The sequence below is a fragment of the Siphateles boraxobius genome, unplaced genomic scaffold, assembly GCF_051911475.1.
Source record: "Siphateles boraxobius isolate OS27281-9 unplaced genomic scaffold, OSU_SipBor_1 25, whole genome shotgun sequence".
In the NCBI taxonomy this organism is placed as follows: Eukaryota; Metazoa; Chordata; class Actinopteri; order Cypriniformes; family Leuciscidae; genus Siphateles; species Siphateles boraxobius.
Genome location: NW_027508866.1, coordinates 22,852,820 through 22,871,250, shown reverse-complemented (window position 1 = coordinate 22,871,250; position 18,431 = coordinate 22,852,820). Strand labels below are relative to the sequence as shown.

At 38.3% G+C, this 18,431-nt stretch overlaps 1 protein-coding gene across 1 annotated transcript in view; it reads right to left on the bottom strand.

Annotated features, from left to right (window-relative positions):
- Window positions 1-258: 258 nt before the first annotated feature.
- The window catches only part of galt (galactose-1-phosphate uridylyltransferase), a 133,676-nt gene continuing 115,503 nt past the window's right edge, over window positions 259-18,431 (bottom strand). The window contains exons 10-11 of the mRNA XM_077243233.1: window positions 7,415-7,569; window positions 259-3,049 (exon numbers count right to left, since the gene is read on the bottom strand). Of these exons, the coding sequence (XP_077099348.1) occupies window positions 2,969-3,049; window positions 7,415-7,569 (236 nt within the window). The 3' untranslated portion in view covers window positions 259-2,968. The remainder of the gene's footprint in view (window positions 3,050-7,414; window positions 7,570-18,431) is intronic.

The window sequence follows — 18,431 nt, the reverse complement described above, 5'->3', positions numbered from 1 at the left end:
TCCGAAAAAAACATACTTTAATATAATATTTGTGATGGATATTTTTTGGGGCAAATAACATGATTTTAACTTTTTTTAAACCTGAACTAGCATAAAACTGTCAAATGATGTGATATTTTAAGAGACTTAAGGGCCTGCTATATAACTTCCTCATATGTTTATTTTTTTTGCATGGCACACATTTTCAAATATTTGTAACATTTTAACAGAAGTGCGTCTTTTCCTAAAAAATATGAAAGATTTTACCAAACTACTTAATTAGGTTTATTTCTTTTAATGATGCTTTTTTCAATAATTCATCAGGACAGTTTTTATTAGTATAAAGGGAACGTCTAGTGTATAAGTCATTGTATGAACTTTTTTAATGTAATATAAAATGAAAAATGTCAATCATCATGGTCCAAAAGAGGGACTAAACAACATGGCACACACCAATGTCAACATGAGCCCAATGGAAAGTACTGAAATAATTTGTGCAGATCAATTTGGACAGCACAGCGTTGCACGGTCTGAATGGGTATTAATGTAAACACAGTCAGTTACGTCTATGTAAGTGTGGGGTCTGTGCATTAGACCTTACAGTGTAAATGCAGCCAATGTGAAGGAACAATTTTCTATGAACTTCCATTCCAGTGTTACAACAACAAAAGCACAGTGAACCCAAATTCAGTTTCTTTATGATTCATGGTTTCACCACAGCATGTTGAAGAGCTCACACATCCCCGGCGTCTGCTCTGAATGATCCTCACCCCTCGTTCTCTGCGACAACAGACACCTGAACAGATGGATGCCGTGGCAGACAGACTGAGCCCGCTCACGTTCTTAAGTACACTGAGAATCACTGACAGAGAGAATGATGGAGCACCTGGCGTGGGAGAGAGACCTTCTGTTATGCCACTGTAAATTGGCTTGACAAGAAAAACGTTTCGCCTCTCAATGTCAGACATTTGAGCACTGGCATAAACGGAACTGCAGCTTGGCAGGTGCAGCACAGGAAAAGGAAAACTGATCCGCTGAACACATTTCCCTCATTAAGCGAGCTGCCCCGAGGCCGTGAATTACGCTTTCCGTTTTAACGGCTACAGAAAGCAAAGTTAGACATTGCAGTGTGTACTGTAGAAAGTTCTTGTTAGTAATGAATAAAAGAACATTTGACTGGATTTTACTTTTTCAGAAGAAAGTTGAAGAGGTGCTTGTCTGCGCAAAACTTGATGCTGGGGTGGTTTCTAAGGTGTTGATATATGGTTTCTATGGGTGGTTGTTAGGCATGGTTATGTGATTTACTGTGTTTTAGGTGGTAGCTAGGAAATTTTAAGGATTTGTTAAGCAGTTGCTAGGGTGTTCTGTGTTTGTTAATGGTTGTTCTAGAGTGTTGCTAGTTATGCAGTTGATAAAGCGTTCTAGGTGGTTTCTATGGTGTACTGCATGGAAGCTAAATGGTTGCTAGAGTGTTTCTAGGGAGTTTATAGGTGTTCTAAATGGTTGCTCAAGTGTATATATATGATTTATGTATATTTTGGGTAGTTGCCTGAGAGATGTTAGACAGTTTCTAAGTTGTAGGTGGTTTCTAAGTCGTTTCTAGGTTGTTATAGCAGGTTGTTAGAGACGGTTAAGTGATTTAATGTATTTTTAGGTGGTTGTTAGGGGATTTTACAGGGTTTTGCTAGGCAGTTTTTAAAGTGTTCTAGGTGGTTGATAGGGTGTTCTGCATAGAAGCTAAATGGTTGCTAGAGTGTTTCTAGGGAGTTGCTATGTGTTCTAAATGGTTGCTAAGATGTTGATTTATGGTGTCTAGGGTTTCTTGGGTACTTGCCCGAGAGTTACACAGTTGTTAAGTTGTAAGTGGTTGATAGGTCTTTGTTAGGTTGTTATGGGTGGTTGTTTATATTGTGTGTTTAGGTGGTGGCTAGGATGTTCTAAGGTGTTGTTAGGCGGTTGCTATGATGTTCTGTGGTTGTTAGGGTAGTTTCTAGGGTTTTGCAAGGCACCATGTAGCCCAAGACTGGTTGCCCACTGAAGCCAAGATGGGTTGAGCCTGGTCAGTACCTGGATGGGAGACCTCCTGAGAAAACTACAGTAGGTTTCTGCTGGAACAGGTGTTAGTGAGGCCAGCAGGGGGTTAGTCATGGGGACACTATACTGTAACAAGCACCATCCTTTGGGTAAAACATTAAACCAAGGTCCTGACTCTCTGTGGTCATTAAAAAATCCCATTGCACTTCTTGTAAAGAGTAGGGGTGTAACCCCGGTGTCCTGGCCAAATTCCCCCCATTGGCCTTTATCAATCAACCTCCTCCTAATAATAATCCCCATTCTTTCAATTGGCTTGATCAATCTCTCTCTGTCTCCTATCCACCTGGTGTGTGGTGAGCGCACTGGTGCCATTGTTCTGTGGCTGCCGTCACTTCATCCAAGTGGACACTGCACACTGGGGGGGGGGGGCCTGATATGATTGTAAAGTGCTTTGGGTGTACAGTAGTACATAGTAAAGCGCTATATAAATGCTTCATTCATTCATTTATTCAAACTTTTTTTTTTCACTTGTCCACTAAGTGAAAATCTTTTCCAATAGTTTTCAAGCACTTTTAAAGCACACTTTTCCCATTGTTTGCAATGTTTCCTTACCAAATTTATTTGGCCAAAAAGGAAAAGAAAACAACATTCAGTATAAGCAAAGATTACAACTGTCATTTCAAACTTTTCTGAAAAATCATTTGGCTCTCAACTGATTAATTACCAGCTCCCATGGTTTGGCATTTAGAGCCCTAAACCAAAACTTGGGAGACAATTTTAACTTCTAACTTAATGGAAAGAAAAAAAGGGGGGATCAGAAAGTATGTTAGCGCGAATTTTAAACTTTTTGCAGTAAAACAGATGAGTCGTCTTACAGCTCCATCTGTTTCTCTCAGTTTTATGTTCTCATTATCTGGCCGTTGGACACAGAAGGTGGCCGACAGGTCACACTCTTTCAGTTCTCCATCCCTCCTTCACCTTCTGTTTTTTCCACCTTATAATGTTCCTCTCTGAGCTTTCTTAACTGGTCTGCAGCCTGTGAAAATAGGGGACAGGGAGAGAGACAGAAAGAAGAAATAGAAAAATTAGTTACTGTAGGCACTCAATAACCACATACTGTAGACTACAGTTCAAAACTTTGGGGTCTGTAAGAATTATATTTTAATGTTTTTGAAAGAAGTCTTTGCCAATAATGGTGGAAATGTTGAATAGATATTTTTGTAGACCTTCAGATACAGTATATGTCTATACAGAAACTAACTTACATAAAATAAACCTGTGCTGAGAAATATTCACTGAAGTGACAACTTGCCCCAGTCTCCCCTAAACAGTTCTCTAGAAGTGCTTGGACCACAATTTGCTGGGATAGAGACATACATTCGAAAAATAAATCTGTAGCAAAAAAGGCAGATTGCTGTGAAAGCACATTATGAAAAACACACAGTGTGACCCAGACCCTCCAGCGATGACAGACTCTGTATTCATGTCTAGCGCTCACAGTAGAGGAACCACCAGTCGCCCACTCTCTCCTGAGATAAGTCCCTGCAGGGGTGTGATTAAACCACCTAGCGGCTGTGTCACTTCCTGATCCAATCTCTCAGCCACAACACTTTAATTCCTTTGCAACTGCTGTTGTGGCACGGGTTGATGGAGGCTGTTGCCGCCGTTGAGTGAGAGGTCAGTCTCATAAACACTGGCAGCTGGGCTCGCAATGGGAGTGTCGCATTCATAAAGCCATAATAAATGTTACAGCACATTAAATCGCCCCAGAGGTTCAGCACGATATTCCAAACGAAAGCCGTTCAGTCATGACGTTTGAGTGCCAAAGTAAAAGAAAAAAGAAAAAACCTTAGCGTCCCTGCGTAATGCTTGGCAATAACCGGCATTTGATGTGCTTGTGCGCAGTAGGAACCAGTTAGGAACCAACGATACGCAAGCTCTAAATATGGCTATGACATTTGTGAGTTTTGACTCGAGCAGTGGTGCACAACCTGGATTCAAATCTGGCCTAATGATATTATGTAGTTCACCCTAAAAATTAGAACACTGTCATTAATAAATTATCGTTTCAAACGTTAGATGTTTATTGACTGTATAGCAATCAAACTGCGATAAATGTATTAGTGTCCATCATGTGCACACAATGCCGTTTATTTTAAGCATGCTGCAGTTATGTCATCTGCTGCTTTAAATGCTCAATCTTTTTAAAGTCAAGTGCAGGGCCGGAGTGGGACTAGTTTTCAGCCCTGGAGTTTCATACCTTAGACCGGCCCGCTTTAGTTCCCGACCGACTATATTCAAATAATGTAATTAAACCCTCAGTATATAAGTCTGCAATAGTGCACTGTTCTGTACAGCCTTGTAATTCATTGTATTTTTCAAAAATATAATTGTCTATTCATTGCAATAGCCGTACATAAATACAAAGGTCCCAAAAGTGATCTGGGTTCGGGGGCATATTATTTGTCCACTGTCATTGACAAAGAACATGTATATCTGTGTTAAATAGGAATCCATTGTAATAAAGTTATTCTCCTTATGGGCACAGTATGCAATAGGCTATTGCTCTTCCTGCTCTCCTCTCTCATCTCCATCTCCTTCTCTCATTCTTCTTCTCTCAGTCTCTTTATCTTTAGGTTACCTGTAAATCTCCCCTTCCCGAAGCTGAGCTTTGATTGATACAGTCTTTACAAACTGATTATTTATTTTGGTCGTTTAAAACTTCTATCGTAAAACAGCTGTTTAGTTTAGTTCCACTTGCTAATCTCTTGAAGCGTCGCGTTGGGATTCGCGCGCGGCCACGGCTCGTGCTTCTGTTAACATAAATCCCGCTTGCTTTGATCGGTCATCTCAAACATTTTGCCATTGCTGACAAGCGTTGTTGAGTAGCTACTGAAGCAGCTCAGATTATGAGGTCGGTTATCGTCGCGATATGCGAATCATTGCAGCACCAAATTAGAGTATTAGGCAATTATTTCACAAAGTTCATTATACACTCAGAAAAATGACCGAGGTCCGGACCTCGGAGACAACAATGGTAGGTACAGCCCTGAGGCTATTTGGCCGCTTGAGTTTCTAGAGATGTTTTATTATTCTGGCCTTTTCATGTACATTTCCGAAATGCACTTTCTGTAAAGCTGCTTTGAGACAATGTGTATTGTGAAAAGCGCTATACAAATAAATTTGAATTGAATTGAACATATGTAACAAGGACACTGTAAAATAAAGTGTTGCCAAAACTTTATAGTTATCGTTATAGTCCTTGATGTGAATGAGCCTTTACTCAAGCTGAAATATGTCCGTCTATCTGTGACACAATAAATCTGTGTCTGAAACTTCTGAAGTAAGGTACAACTTCGTTGTCAAAAACACTTTAGTGACTATAAGTAGCCAGAAGACTTGTGGAACCAATTATATTCTTATCTCTGTTTCATCTTCTCATCGACTTGAATCTCTTTTTCTCAATAATACGATTGTGAAAAGTTGGTGTAAGTACATAAATATAGTATTGTGAGGTGAACAACTGAATCAAACCAAAGCTAAGAGTAATTATCGGCGTAAACAGAGTACATTGGGAGCACAATATTGGCTTGTAAAATCGGGACTGGTCACTCTAGTGTGCTCTCACGCTAACTTGGCTTTGAATTCCCCACCAATCGCAACCCAGCTCGGTAGACAGAGGTCAGGTCAGCAGATAACCAAAAGTCCAATTTATCGCAGCCCAAACCATTCTCGCTCGTTTAGCTTGGAGAAAAACAGATGTCCTGGTTTAGGACTGATAACGTTCACCGCCTGCTGATAAATTTCACATTCAGGTGGACAAGCTAGGGGGGAAATGGGTTTGCGAGGAGTGTGAAAAGGGCTCGGATTGCTGTTGGGAGGGGGACGTGATTGGACCCAAGTCTGTGCGACGGACAGAGTCACAGCGTGACAGATCAGCATTGCCAGCCAGTGTCCTGACAACCTCCGGATGGAAGACTGTAATTTGATCAATCTATCAATCTATACATCCAGATGGGCATCAATCAAGAGCGTAAAGTGCTGCACCCTTATCCTCCCTTCGGCGGCCAATGAGAAAAACGAGACAGGAAAATAGGGGACTCAATTTCTTGTTCGGCTTCCTTCCCTCACTTGACAGCATCAGACTGAGCAGGGTCACCCTGGCCTGGGTATGCCTGACAGAAACACTTACATGGTAGAAGTAAGTCCCACATGACTGGACACATTAATGAACCAGGTGAAGTAGGTGCAGAAGTGCTGAAATATGAGTCATTGTGAATTAAACGAACGCTACACTCTTCCAATGGTACTGAGGACAGTAGCTCAGTAACGCAAGTAGAAGTCAGAAACTGATAAGCGTGACATTATAACAGTGCTTTAAGACTCATCGCGATAAACAACAAAAGTCGCCTCACTAGCCAATTATTAAAAAACTGACAGCATCGGCTGTCGGGAAAGCCACTTCAGAAGCCATTTATAACCTGTGTCTTTGGAGAAACAGGGGAGAGTAATGTTAGGCCATAAAAAGCAGGCATTAAGAAATAGGTTATCTACATCTTGGGTGTTGAACTAGGAATAATTGGAGAACTAAAGCTTAGTGGAAACTCTAAATGTAGTGGAAAGACAGATAAAAACACCCCTGAGTCAGGAGAAGAATACAATCTACAGGTCTGCCAAGGCGTTAAATTGAAACCCAAACCCAGACTGTAAACGAGAACCTGTGACCTGATCCAAACGGTATTGTCAGATTTTATGACCAAACAGGACATTGCTTACTCTTTTTAATTCCTATCAAGCGAGTAGACCCAGATGCACGTTTACAGAGGGCCAAAATGTCTGCTAAGAGTTATGTTAAAATGAAACGAATATATATTATAAATAGTATTTAAAAATATTATTATAAATATTTTGCACAATGCACATTTTAGGGAGCCAACTAAGAAATATTACTGTAAATATAATTATTATCAGATACATATTTACAAAAAGTCAAAAGCCTGATAAGATATGTTAAAATTAAAAGATAATAATAGTAATAGTAATCATAATAATAATAATAATAATAACAACATGCGAGAACATATTAGAACATGTTATTGTAAACACGGTAATTTTGGTTGTATTTGGTAACACTTTATTTTACAGTGTATGTTACACACGTTACATTTATTTTACGGTATTTGCATTTATGTGTACTTGCATTGTACTTACCGGGTAATATAAGGTAACTACATGGGTTAAAGTTAGGTTTCAAGGTCGGTTCAGGGTCAGTACCTAGTTATTACACAGTTATTGTGATTTATATAATAAGTACATAGTATGCACATAGAGAACTTGACTGAAAAATAAAGTGCTACCGTATTTTTTTTTTTTTACATGTTAAAGAAAAAAGAAAACATACCTGTTCAGGTGTAAGATCCCTCTGTTCATTAGATAGCATCTCATATCCAACCATAAACTTGCGTATGGTTGCGGATCGCAGTAGAGGAGGATAGTAGTGAGCGTGTAGCTGCCAGTGGCTCATGTCTTCCTTTAGATAACTTCCTGTTGGAGCCCCTGAAGTGTAACAGACCACAACTGTTACCACACATAATGCAATGTTATTGGACACTATTAAGAGCATCATCATATCTACATTCAATTTCAATTTAAAACAACATATGCCCAACCCAATTTTCTTCCAAAATGCGACATATTTCCAAATGGAAATGGATTTTAAATGAGAAAATAGAGCCAGACCTAAAAGTGAGTTTGCAGTGGATTGTGGGGAGAATGAAAATGTAGTCCAAGTAGAGCAGGGCGATATGGTCAAAACAATCATCAAGACAAGATTTTTCTCCTAAGTTAAAGTTGTAGAAACAAGACCATTAATTGTGGTTTTAAACTACTCTTTATTGTGAGAACATGACAAATACTTGCCAAACAAATGAACATTTCACAAATCTGTGGTAAAACAATCAAAACATTTTTTTTTATTATTTACACTTTTCCAGTCATTTTTCCTTAACAAAATAAATATCTTACAAGAAAAATACATTTCTTAGTGCATGTGTTAACGTGTGATATTGTTTCAAGTCATGAAAAAGGTTTTTGTTGCCTGACTTTGATGACGCGTATCTCCTGCACATTTTGCAGTGCAGACAGCAATATTAATATTATTACATGTCTTGGCTCTTAGAAATTCACATTTGACAGTAGCTTGAGTAAAGATGCAGATGTAAATTTATGTTCATTAACAAAAACAGTAACATCTATAAAAAAAATATTATTTTATATCCTAAAATTAAAATATTATTTGAGTTTTATTAAAATTAACCATTGCTCTTCCATAGTAGCATAAATTTAGATCATGAAAACCCTGCATATGGCAACTCGCTATATGGTTTTTATGGTATTTGTATGGAAACATAGTACAAATGCTATAGCTTATCACATTACTCCTTTAATACATTTAATGCATGTCTACATTAAATAGATAACAAAATGCAATGAATGTCCCACATTCTACCACAATACTATGGTGCAGTTAGTGTTATTACAGTAAATCCAAGTTAAATGATGGTGATTTGTAGATTAAAAAGCACTCTCACTGCATCATTTTGCACAGTGTTTCTCGTGTTTGTCAGCGCTGTTTCATCTGGAATTAAACTAGTTTAAATCAATGATTAGTGCTGTTTCATTCCGCTTTTGGTGCATAAACATTAATATTGAACATTTATCTGGTACAAACATATCCAGAACACTATGATCAGATGCTTCTCACCGCTGTCATTTTTTATTTTTTTTTTGTTTTTGTTATTGAGAGGATAGCGCAGCACATATTTACATATTCACATATTCATAAACACTGCTCTCAGCAGGGTGAACAACGTCAGGATCTTCTTTTTACCCCTAAGTGAAGAATGAATAATAACTTCTCGGTGAGTATATCGCCCTGATAAACCACTGCATAAAACAGAAAGGATTACCAATAATAAAACAGCTGCCATTTGCCCAAGTTTTTATTTGATGAAAGATTACAAAGACAAGCGTTTTTGGAATAACTTTCCATGATGAACTCTATCAAATAAGACCAAGAACATTTATTAAGAAAGTAATAGGGTCAGGTTTAAATTCATATTGATTCTAGAATGATGTCACAACCTCTATCGACTGAACAGATGTGATCTTTGCAAGGAAATGAAAGTTCAGTCGTTCCCATTAAGAAGTTAAGACGCAGCATGCAATGGCTCATTAAGTTTACTATGTGTTTCATTTTCAGCAACAGATCAAAAATGCTAGCTATCCTGACGGAGGTCATTCTCAGAACCCCTTCAAAAAAGTCAAAAATGACTGGGTGCGCGATTCATTCCGATCAAATTGACTTGGCATCCATCTATCTTAAAAGTGAAAGACGCGTATGTGGCCATACATCAAAGCTGAACATGCTGAACAGAACAAACCACAGCAACTAAATCCTTCATTAAGAACCCAGCCAATGTACAATAACAAGGCCTGCAAACCTTCGGATGCCAGTGGCATGTGAGACATCTCTTGTAAGGTTTCACGGTGCATATTAAGTTATAAAACGGCTGTGAGAACCAGTGGTTTGGCAGTCCGCCCAATCCTAGATCTCCCTCTCTTATCCCCATGTAATGAAAAGCATATCATGCAAGTTAAATCAGATTCATCCTGACTGCTCCAGTGAAACGGCTGTTCATTTCCTTTGCTGGCATTTTCTTGACTGCCTCATGCTAGCTGGATGTTACAGGGTTTGGATCGGGGTCTTGCTTCCCAGCACTCAAATGCACACACACATATCTCTTTTTGGCCCGTCTTGGGTTTCTTCCCCAGTTTGTTGACGTTCCTGCTTTACATTTGGCTCTCGGCTCTCAGGGGTTACTTCAATGCAGTGCGAAGGTATGTAGAGATCGCTGGCTAGCGGTCCATTTTCATCCGTGCCAGTGAAAATAATAAAAGGCTCAGATTCTCCAACACTGTACCTAATTTAAACAGTCTGAACGTGTAAAAACACTCGGCACAATGGCCAAGAATATCAAGTTTGGTGAGCTGAGCTCTACAAGACATTCCATGTCTATTTACCAATTAAAGTGATGTCATCGCTTCTAATACAATTGGGAAAGTTGCATGCAATTGGATTGTTCATACGCCTAACATGTACCATTATTATGATTCATTAATATTGCTGAAAATTAATGAACCACCCAACTTTTGCTGAAGTCTATTTGTACTCAGGAACACAAGTCAAATATGATAGATCTATAAAACGATACGGCAAATAAGTGGATGAGTGGTAATTATGTATGTGTGTGTGTGTGTGTGTGTGTAATCTTTCAAATTGTAGAAAGGGAAGACCAGGGCTAGTTTTCGCATGACGAAGTTGTCACAAGAAGCATCAAGTCAATAACTTAAATATATTTGAGTCAAAAGTCCAGATGCACAAAAGTTTTTCTCCAATAGTGGTTTTGTATGTTTGTTCTAAACACTGAGTTTAGATAAGGTCAAAAAAGTATGTTCTGGGACCAAGAGTTTTCTTCATAAATGTTATGTCAGGTAAGGTTGCCATGTATGTTTTATGTTTTGTATATTTTTAATATTTATAAGAGGATAGTTAGCACGTGCACGCACACACGCGCACACACATGCACACACTTTGTTTTCACAACCACCAATTAAAATCAAGGCTGAAGCACTAGTTATTTTGGTTGCCTCATTAGCAGTGACAATAGTGCATCAAAACAGAGTAGACTCTCGCTAATATATAATGCAAAGTTGATATGAAGTTTGCTCTTGATAAAAATAGGAACTCTTTTTGCATAAACAGAAATATATCCCCTCCATGATGAACATGGATTGGCTAAATAATAAGGCAAGCTGTCTTCACATTTCTTATCCACAAAGGTACGGTATATGGCTACTTGTTTGGAAGAGACTGAAGTTACTACACCACTGTGCAGAAATGTCCAATTCACAAACAACTTCAATGACAGTAAAAGCAGGATTTCAGAGCTGAAAAGTTCCACTAGTTACGGTGACTGGCTGGTAATTTTTGCAGTCTAAGTACTGTACCATTACTGTTTATCCTGGTTCTCCAGCTAAATATATGAATCCATAAAAGAGGCCTCCAACATACTTTTTCAATTTTCAATGTGAAATGCATTATATTTCTTGCTGTAAAAGAGGACTTGTTTATTATATACAGACCATACTAAGCTCCAACAGCCTTGAGTGGTGGAAGCTAAAAGCTGTTCTACATGCTAGATGTGCCTAAACAGACTGAAAGCCAACTGGCATTTGCTGATCTTGTGGTCTTTTGTCTTCTTTTAGCCTTCAATTGACATGCCTTGACATTCCTTCATCTGCTATTATAGAGGATCATTATTAAAAGGTCTTTGTTTGACGTAAACAATCTTTTATAACTTTTACTACTGGAAAAAAAAAAGATATGAATAAAATTAAATTAAATAAATGTGAAAAAGGTAAGAATTTGCTTCATCGTCACAAACAACTTTCCTTTTCTGATGATGTCACCAAACCCTCTTATGAGCCAAGTTACAAAACCCAGTGAGCCGCATATGTAGACAATTGGTCTTGAAGTTTTACTATAGGGAAAATTCTGAAGATACATTGTAGCATGATTATTTCTGTTAAATAAAAGCACAATCATAAACAATAAACAAAAATAGTTACTTGAAATAAAATAAACATTTTATTTGAGGTAGTTGCCAAGATTTCTAATTTTCATTTAGTTTAATTTAATGTACTGTACTTAAATAACTAAAATAAAAACTTTATTTGAAAAAAACACCACAAACTAATTAAAATGACAAAAGCACACAAGAAAATTACTAAAACCTAAAATGAAAAAACAAAAACTAAATTTTATTTGCATACTAATTTTAAAAAATATGAATAAAGACAGTAATAGTATCTCAGTGATAATAAAATTACACTGAGGTGTATCTATCCTTCAAGGAGAATTTAATTCAATAATGCACAGCAAAAGGCTCCATGAACACCCATCTACGATAAAGAATGAAACAAGATAAATATTGATCTATAAATCTAAAAATGAGACTTGATATTAGGTGGACACGCAATAATAGGGGAACATGTTCCTCCAAACAACAGTGAGAAATCGATTCTTAGAATAGAGTCCACCAATTCCAGAACGGGGAACCGGAGTCGACTCCAAATATTTCAGAATCAAACAGCCCTAGTTAACAGGTTGCATGCTACATTCGTCCAATCAATGATACTGACATTGCAAATATGCAAATAAGAACATTAAACAAGTTAAGAACGTACAACGTGAAAAGTCAGTTTATGAATACCCAGGTATTCATAAACTGACTTTTCACGTTGTGAAATTACGAGCAGTGAGAAACGTGAAGCAAGATAACCCAAGGTTCGTTTACCCAGGGTTTAAAATGATGAACTATTTCAAGTGTGAAAAGCCTAATACTTGTATTCAGCCAGAATATTCTACCTGTATTTGCAAAAGTAAAACTTATTCAAGGAACCAAAGTAAGACCAGAAGGTAAAATCAGCAAGAGTGTCTCATTAACGGTAAAAGTTGCGATGCTGCTAACACACAACAGAGCTGCGCTAATTAGCCCGCTAACGCTACCTCCCCGGCTCATCAGATTGTCTTTGTGCCTTCAGTGACAAAAAAACAGAAACAAATATTTCCTTTCCCCAAACTAATGAGCTCCATTGGAAACAAAATAAAAAGCTTTTCATGGGACGCGATGTGTACTGGCGTCCTTTATTAAATGTGACTTTCCACTTTTCCAAACATTAAATCAAAAGTCGAGGTCTCCTAAAACTAAAACCAGTTGAAAGTGAAGCTTGTGTCTAGTACATCTTGTTTCCTACGTTCGCTTTTGGAGTGAAATATGTCCTGGACAGGTTGCACTCATCACTTTCTGTAATCTTCTGACTTGGCTCTCTATAACTGAGTGAAAAGAAACATATTATCCTCTCAATAAAATCTCCAGCTCTCTTCATAAAGTATCTGTGTCTGAGGAGACTCGCTCACACACAGTAGGAGGTGGACATGCCGACCGTGTACTGAACAATCATTGAGTTCATCAGGACCATGTCAAACCCTCTGTCCATCAGATACGAGATGTTCTCTAGCATCAGGAGGTCAGGACATTGAGACTCTCACGATGAGGCTTGCCACTGCTGGAATCTGTTGTGCTCATGGGAACAAGACTGACATATTTAAGTACAGAAAATTCATCAGGATGTTTACAGATGCATAAATTAACATAATTAACAACTAGATTTTTGTTTTCTGAAGAAAATATGACTGGTACTTGGTCTTTCCAAAACGGCCTGTGTTGTGCTATGTGATTGCTAAGGGTTTTGAGGGTGTTTTTTTTATGTAACTGCTTCATGATGATCTTAAGCGCACGGAGGAAGTGCACTTAGGTCGTGTCTGAATCCACTTTTGCTAGTTTAACGACGGGAAAAATGGTCAGCGCACCCGGCGCATGGTCTAAAAGGGTTGTCCCTATTCTCTTAATTGAGTAATGGGTGTGTTTTGGGCGTAATGTGCAGTAAACCAATCAGAGTCTCATCTCCCATTCCCTTTAAAAGACAGTTGTGCTCGCTCCATGACTGATTCGCTATTTACATGGCAGAATTTGCAAGCGGAAAAACTGAACGCTTCTCTAGCGAGGAAACGGATCTGCTCGTGCGCGAGGTTAAAGCTCTCAAGCAGACCATCTACGGGACGGGAAAATGATAACTGCGTCGGGCTGAAACTAGCAAAAACACTTGCGTCGTTCCTGGCGCCGCATTGCACCGGGTGTATGATAGAGCCCTTAGAGTGTATTTTCTTTTTAACATGTTGGTTTGTGGTTGCCAGGGTACTGCTATGCAGCTGCTTAAGTGTTTTGAATTGTTTTAACTTATTGCCATGTGGTTGCAAAGATGTTTTGGGTGGCTTTTAGCCCATTGTTACGAATGTGGTAGTGAGGATATTGGTTGGTTGATGCCAAGTGGGTGCCATGGGATTGCTCTGACAGTTTTATAGTCTATCTCAACAAGAACCACTAATGAAGACAAATAAATGAACTGTGCCTCGAAGCCTGCCACAACCTGATTTTTATCCAGACATACTGAGAACACCTTAAAGGGTTAGTTCATCTAAAACTGAAAATGTACTCACCCTCAAGCCATCCTCCTATGTGACTTTCTGCTTTTAGCCAAACACAATCTGAATTATATTAAACAATATCCTGGCTCTTCCAAAGTTTAGAATGGAAGTTAAAGGGATAGTTCACCCAAAAACGAAAATTCTGTCAGTATTTACTCACCCTCATGTTGTTCCAACCCCGTAAGACCTTCATTCATCTTCGGAACACGAATTAAGATATTTTTATGAAATCTGAGAGCTGGATCACTCCTCCATACTAGTCCATAGGCTTCTTGAGGGATTGAAACTTGCCGGCCTCGAAAAGTTATTAAAGACATCGTTAAAATAGTCCAAGTGACTACAGTGGCTCAATATTAAGTTTATCAAGCAACGAGAATACTTTTTGTGCGCAAAAAAAAATAAAAAAAATAACGACTTTATTTCAACTATTCATTTCCTTCTCTTTGGGCCTCTAGTCAGTTAACCTAGTGTAATAGCGTAGAGCTACGTCAAACGTAGGCTCACTATTGGCCGACGCTGGTCATGTGGGTGATGCGTGTGACGTACAACAACAGATCTTACGCTGTTAAACTAGTAACCTGACTCGAGGCCCAGAGAGAAGAAAATGAATAGTTGAAATAAAGTCGTTATTTTTGTTTTTTTTGCGCACAAAAAGTGTTCTCGTCATTTGATAAACTTAAGATTGAGCCACTGTAGTCACTTGGACTATTTTAACGATGTCTTTAATAACTTTTCGAGGCCGGCAAGTTCTATCCCTCAAGAAGCCTATGGACTAGTATGGAGGAATGATCCAGCTCTCAGATTTCATCAAAAATATCTTAATTCGTGTTCCGAAGATGAACGGAGGTCTTACGTGGTTGGAACAACATGAGGGTGAGTAAATACTGACAGAATTTTCATTTTTGGGTGAACTATCCCTTTAATAGTAAATAGTAAAGATTTTGAAGCACAAAAAAGTGCATCAACCATAATAAAAGTATCTCTATACGGCTCCAGGAGGTTAACAAAGGCCTTCTGAAGCAGAGCGATGCGTTTTTGTAAGAAAAATATCCATATTTAAACTTTATAAATTGCAATCACTAGCTTTCGTTAACAGCCGTATGCAGGTAGTGTTCTGGCGGAAGAGTGACCTCTGACCCGACACATGACGCATGATGTAGAACTAGACTTGAGTACGGCTGTTATAAAAATGCATTGCACTGCTTTGCAAAGGTCTTTATTAACCCCCTGGAGTCATATGGATTACTTTTATGATGGATGGATGCACTTTTTTGGGTTTCGAAATCTCCTCAAAGCTTGGAAAAGCCAGTATATTTTTAATATAAATCTGATTGTGTTTGGCAGAAAGAAGAAAGTCATATACACCTTGAGTGTGAGTAAATTATGGGATAATTTTTGGTGTGAACAAACGGTTTAACTATTCTGACTGTGTCAGGGTTCTGTTACTTCGGTGTGTTTATTCTTGGGTTGGTGAAAGAGCTCTGACACTCCTACTGTCGGTTTGGTGTCGGGTTCAGACAGTCATGCGTTTGTCTTGGGTTGTGAGCGCTCTGGTCTCGAGTTGGTTCGGCCCATGCGCTCTTCTGTCCGTGTGTGTTGTTGTTTTCTGTAAAGCACGTGGTTCGTGTTTAAATCGGCTGGCTGCTTTCTCATCGTCTTGTTTTGACTTCATCGCCGCAAGCTTTGATGTTGTCATGTTTTGTGTGGACACACAGTCTCTGAGAGCTCTCATTGGTTGCTTGTTTGTGTCATGTTTTAATTGAGTACATGTTTGTTTCTACGTGCCATGTGCTCTCCTGTCTACTGTATAACCTTGCCCTTCTTGTCTTCTGATTGTTGGTTAATTTTCCCCACCTGTACTTCCTCGTTATCTGTTTTGTTTGCTCTCTATATTTATTCTCCTTGTGTGTCATGTTTACCAGTTGTTTCCTGCCTTACCTTGCCTTGTCCAGCCAGTCATGTTTTTTTCCCCCCCCACATGGTAGTTTTTTGTTTGTTTTGTTTTATTTTTGATATCTGCATTCTTGAGTCCTTGCCTCATCCCTTCACCCATCCCTGACAGACTGTGGCTTGTAAACAGGCCTAATAAAAATAGTTTGTTCCCAACTTAATCTGAGGCTTCATACCCATGATGCAAAGCTTAGGAGAAATGTCAATTCTCATCTCTAGGGCTTTTATTGTTGACTTCTCTTCTTCTTCTTTTTTTACTATGCATGGCATGGTCTTATAAAAACATTGCGTTTGAAATGTAATCAGGCCAATATGGGGGGTTCTTTTGGGAAAAGAAAGCTATTTGGATTATATCAGGGACAAAGGTATTTGAAGGTGGTATCGCGATGAGGATTCATTTGTGAAATTTGCATGTACTATCATTGTATCTCCAATATAAACTCTGAGACAGAATAATATAGTTCTCGCAAATTACTAGTTAATATGAACAGATAATTTGAGTACATGCTTGTTGCTTACAATATCTTTCTAAATCAAAAGAATTTGAATATTACATATTTTTTTAGCCATACACTAGTTACCCTGCCCCAGGCTATTTCCATGATTATTAATCTTACACAAATAAGTATATGGATGGATGGATATTAGCACTAACACAATAATATAAATCATAATTATTAAAGGTAACATTCCTCCAAACTGACTCTAATTGTCTCTCAACACAGATTCATGTTACTTGTGTAAACTATTTCTACCAGTTTATGAAGGCTCTAATGAAAATGAGTTGATAAATGCGTTGATTCATTCACAATTATGTGTTTCTTGAAGCACGTTGTTAATGAAGCTTTCAATGTCGAGCACAATTCCTTGAAACATTGATTTTCCATGTTCTCTCGGTTCCTCCCAGCCCCTGTAAAGGGAAGCATTGAGAGCCAAACTTCTGTTCAGCCGTATCCTCCTCTCACACACACTTCTGTAAGCTGCTCTCAGTTCCAATTAGAGCTTAGATCGGGCCCCAAAAAATCAACCTCGACCCGACCCGAGCCTGTGCACGTTGTGTCCGAGCCTGGCCCGGCCCGACACATTAACTGTAATTATGAGCCCGAGCCCAATTTAAACCCGACCATTTTTAATATGTTATAACCTGGGGCGACGCCAGATCATTTTTTAACGCAGGTGCTGAATGGATGCTAGACCATTGACAGGGGGGAGCTGCACAATTATATATACAGGTGCTGGTCATATAATTAGAATATCATCAAAAAGTTGATTTATTTCAAGAATTCAACTTAACAGGTGAAACTAATGTATTATATAGACACATTACATGCAAACTGAGATATTTCAAGACTTTATTTGTTATAATTTCGATGATTACGGCTTACAGCTTATGAAACCCACAAATTCTAAATCCCAGAAAATTAGAATATTACATGAAATCACACAGTAATTAAACAGGATTACCATGGTCATTGAGCCAGGTTTTGGTTCTTTTGGCAGTGTGGGTAGGTGCAAATCCTGCTGGCAAATGAAGGAAGCATCTCCATAAAGCTTGTCTGCTGAAGGAAGCAGGAAGTGCTCTGGAAATGTCCTGGTAGACGGCTGCGTTGAGTGGACAGCACATTGGACCAACTCCAGCCGATGATATGGCTCCCCAAAACAACACAGACTGTGGAAACTTCACACTGGACTTCAAGCATCTTGGATTGTGTGCCTCTCCATTCTTCCTCCAGACTCTGGGACCTTGGTTTCCAAATGAGATACAAAATTTGCTCTCATCAGAAAAGAGGACTTTGGTCCACTGTGCTTTATTAAATCCAGAGTCAACGCAGCCGTCTAGCAGGACATTTTCAGAGCACTTCATGCTTCCTTCATTTTCCAGCAGGATTTGCACCTGCCCACACTGCCAAAAGAACCAAAACCTGGTTCAATGACCATGGTATTCCTGTGTAATTACTGTGTGATTTCATGTAATATTCTAATTTTCTGGGATTTTGAGGGTTTCATAAGCTGTAAGCCATAATCATCAAAATTATAACAAATAAAGTCTTGAAATATCTCACGTTGCATGTAAAGAGTCTATATAATATATTAGTTTCACCTTTTAAGTTGAATTCTTGAAATGAATCAACTTTTTGATGATATTCTAATTATATGACCAGCACCTGTATATATATATATATATATATATATATATATATATATATATATATATATATATATATATATATATATACTATTAATAAATGTGCAAAAATTGGCCACTTAATATTTAATATTCAATTCTTTTAATTATCAC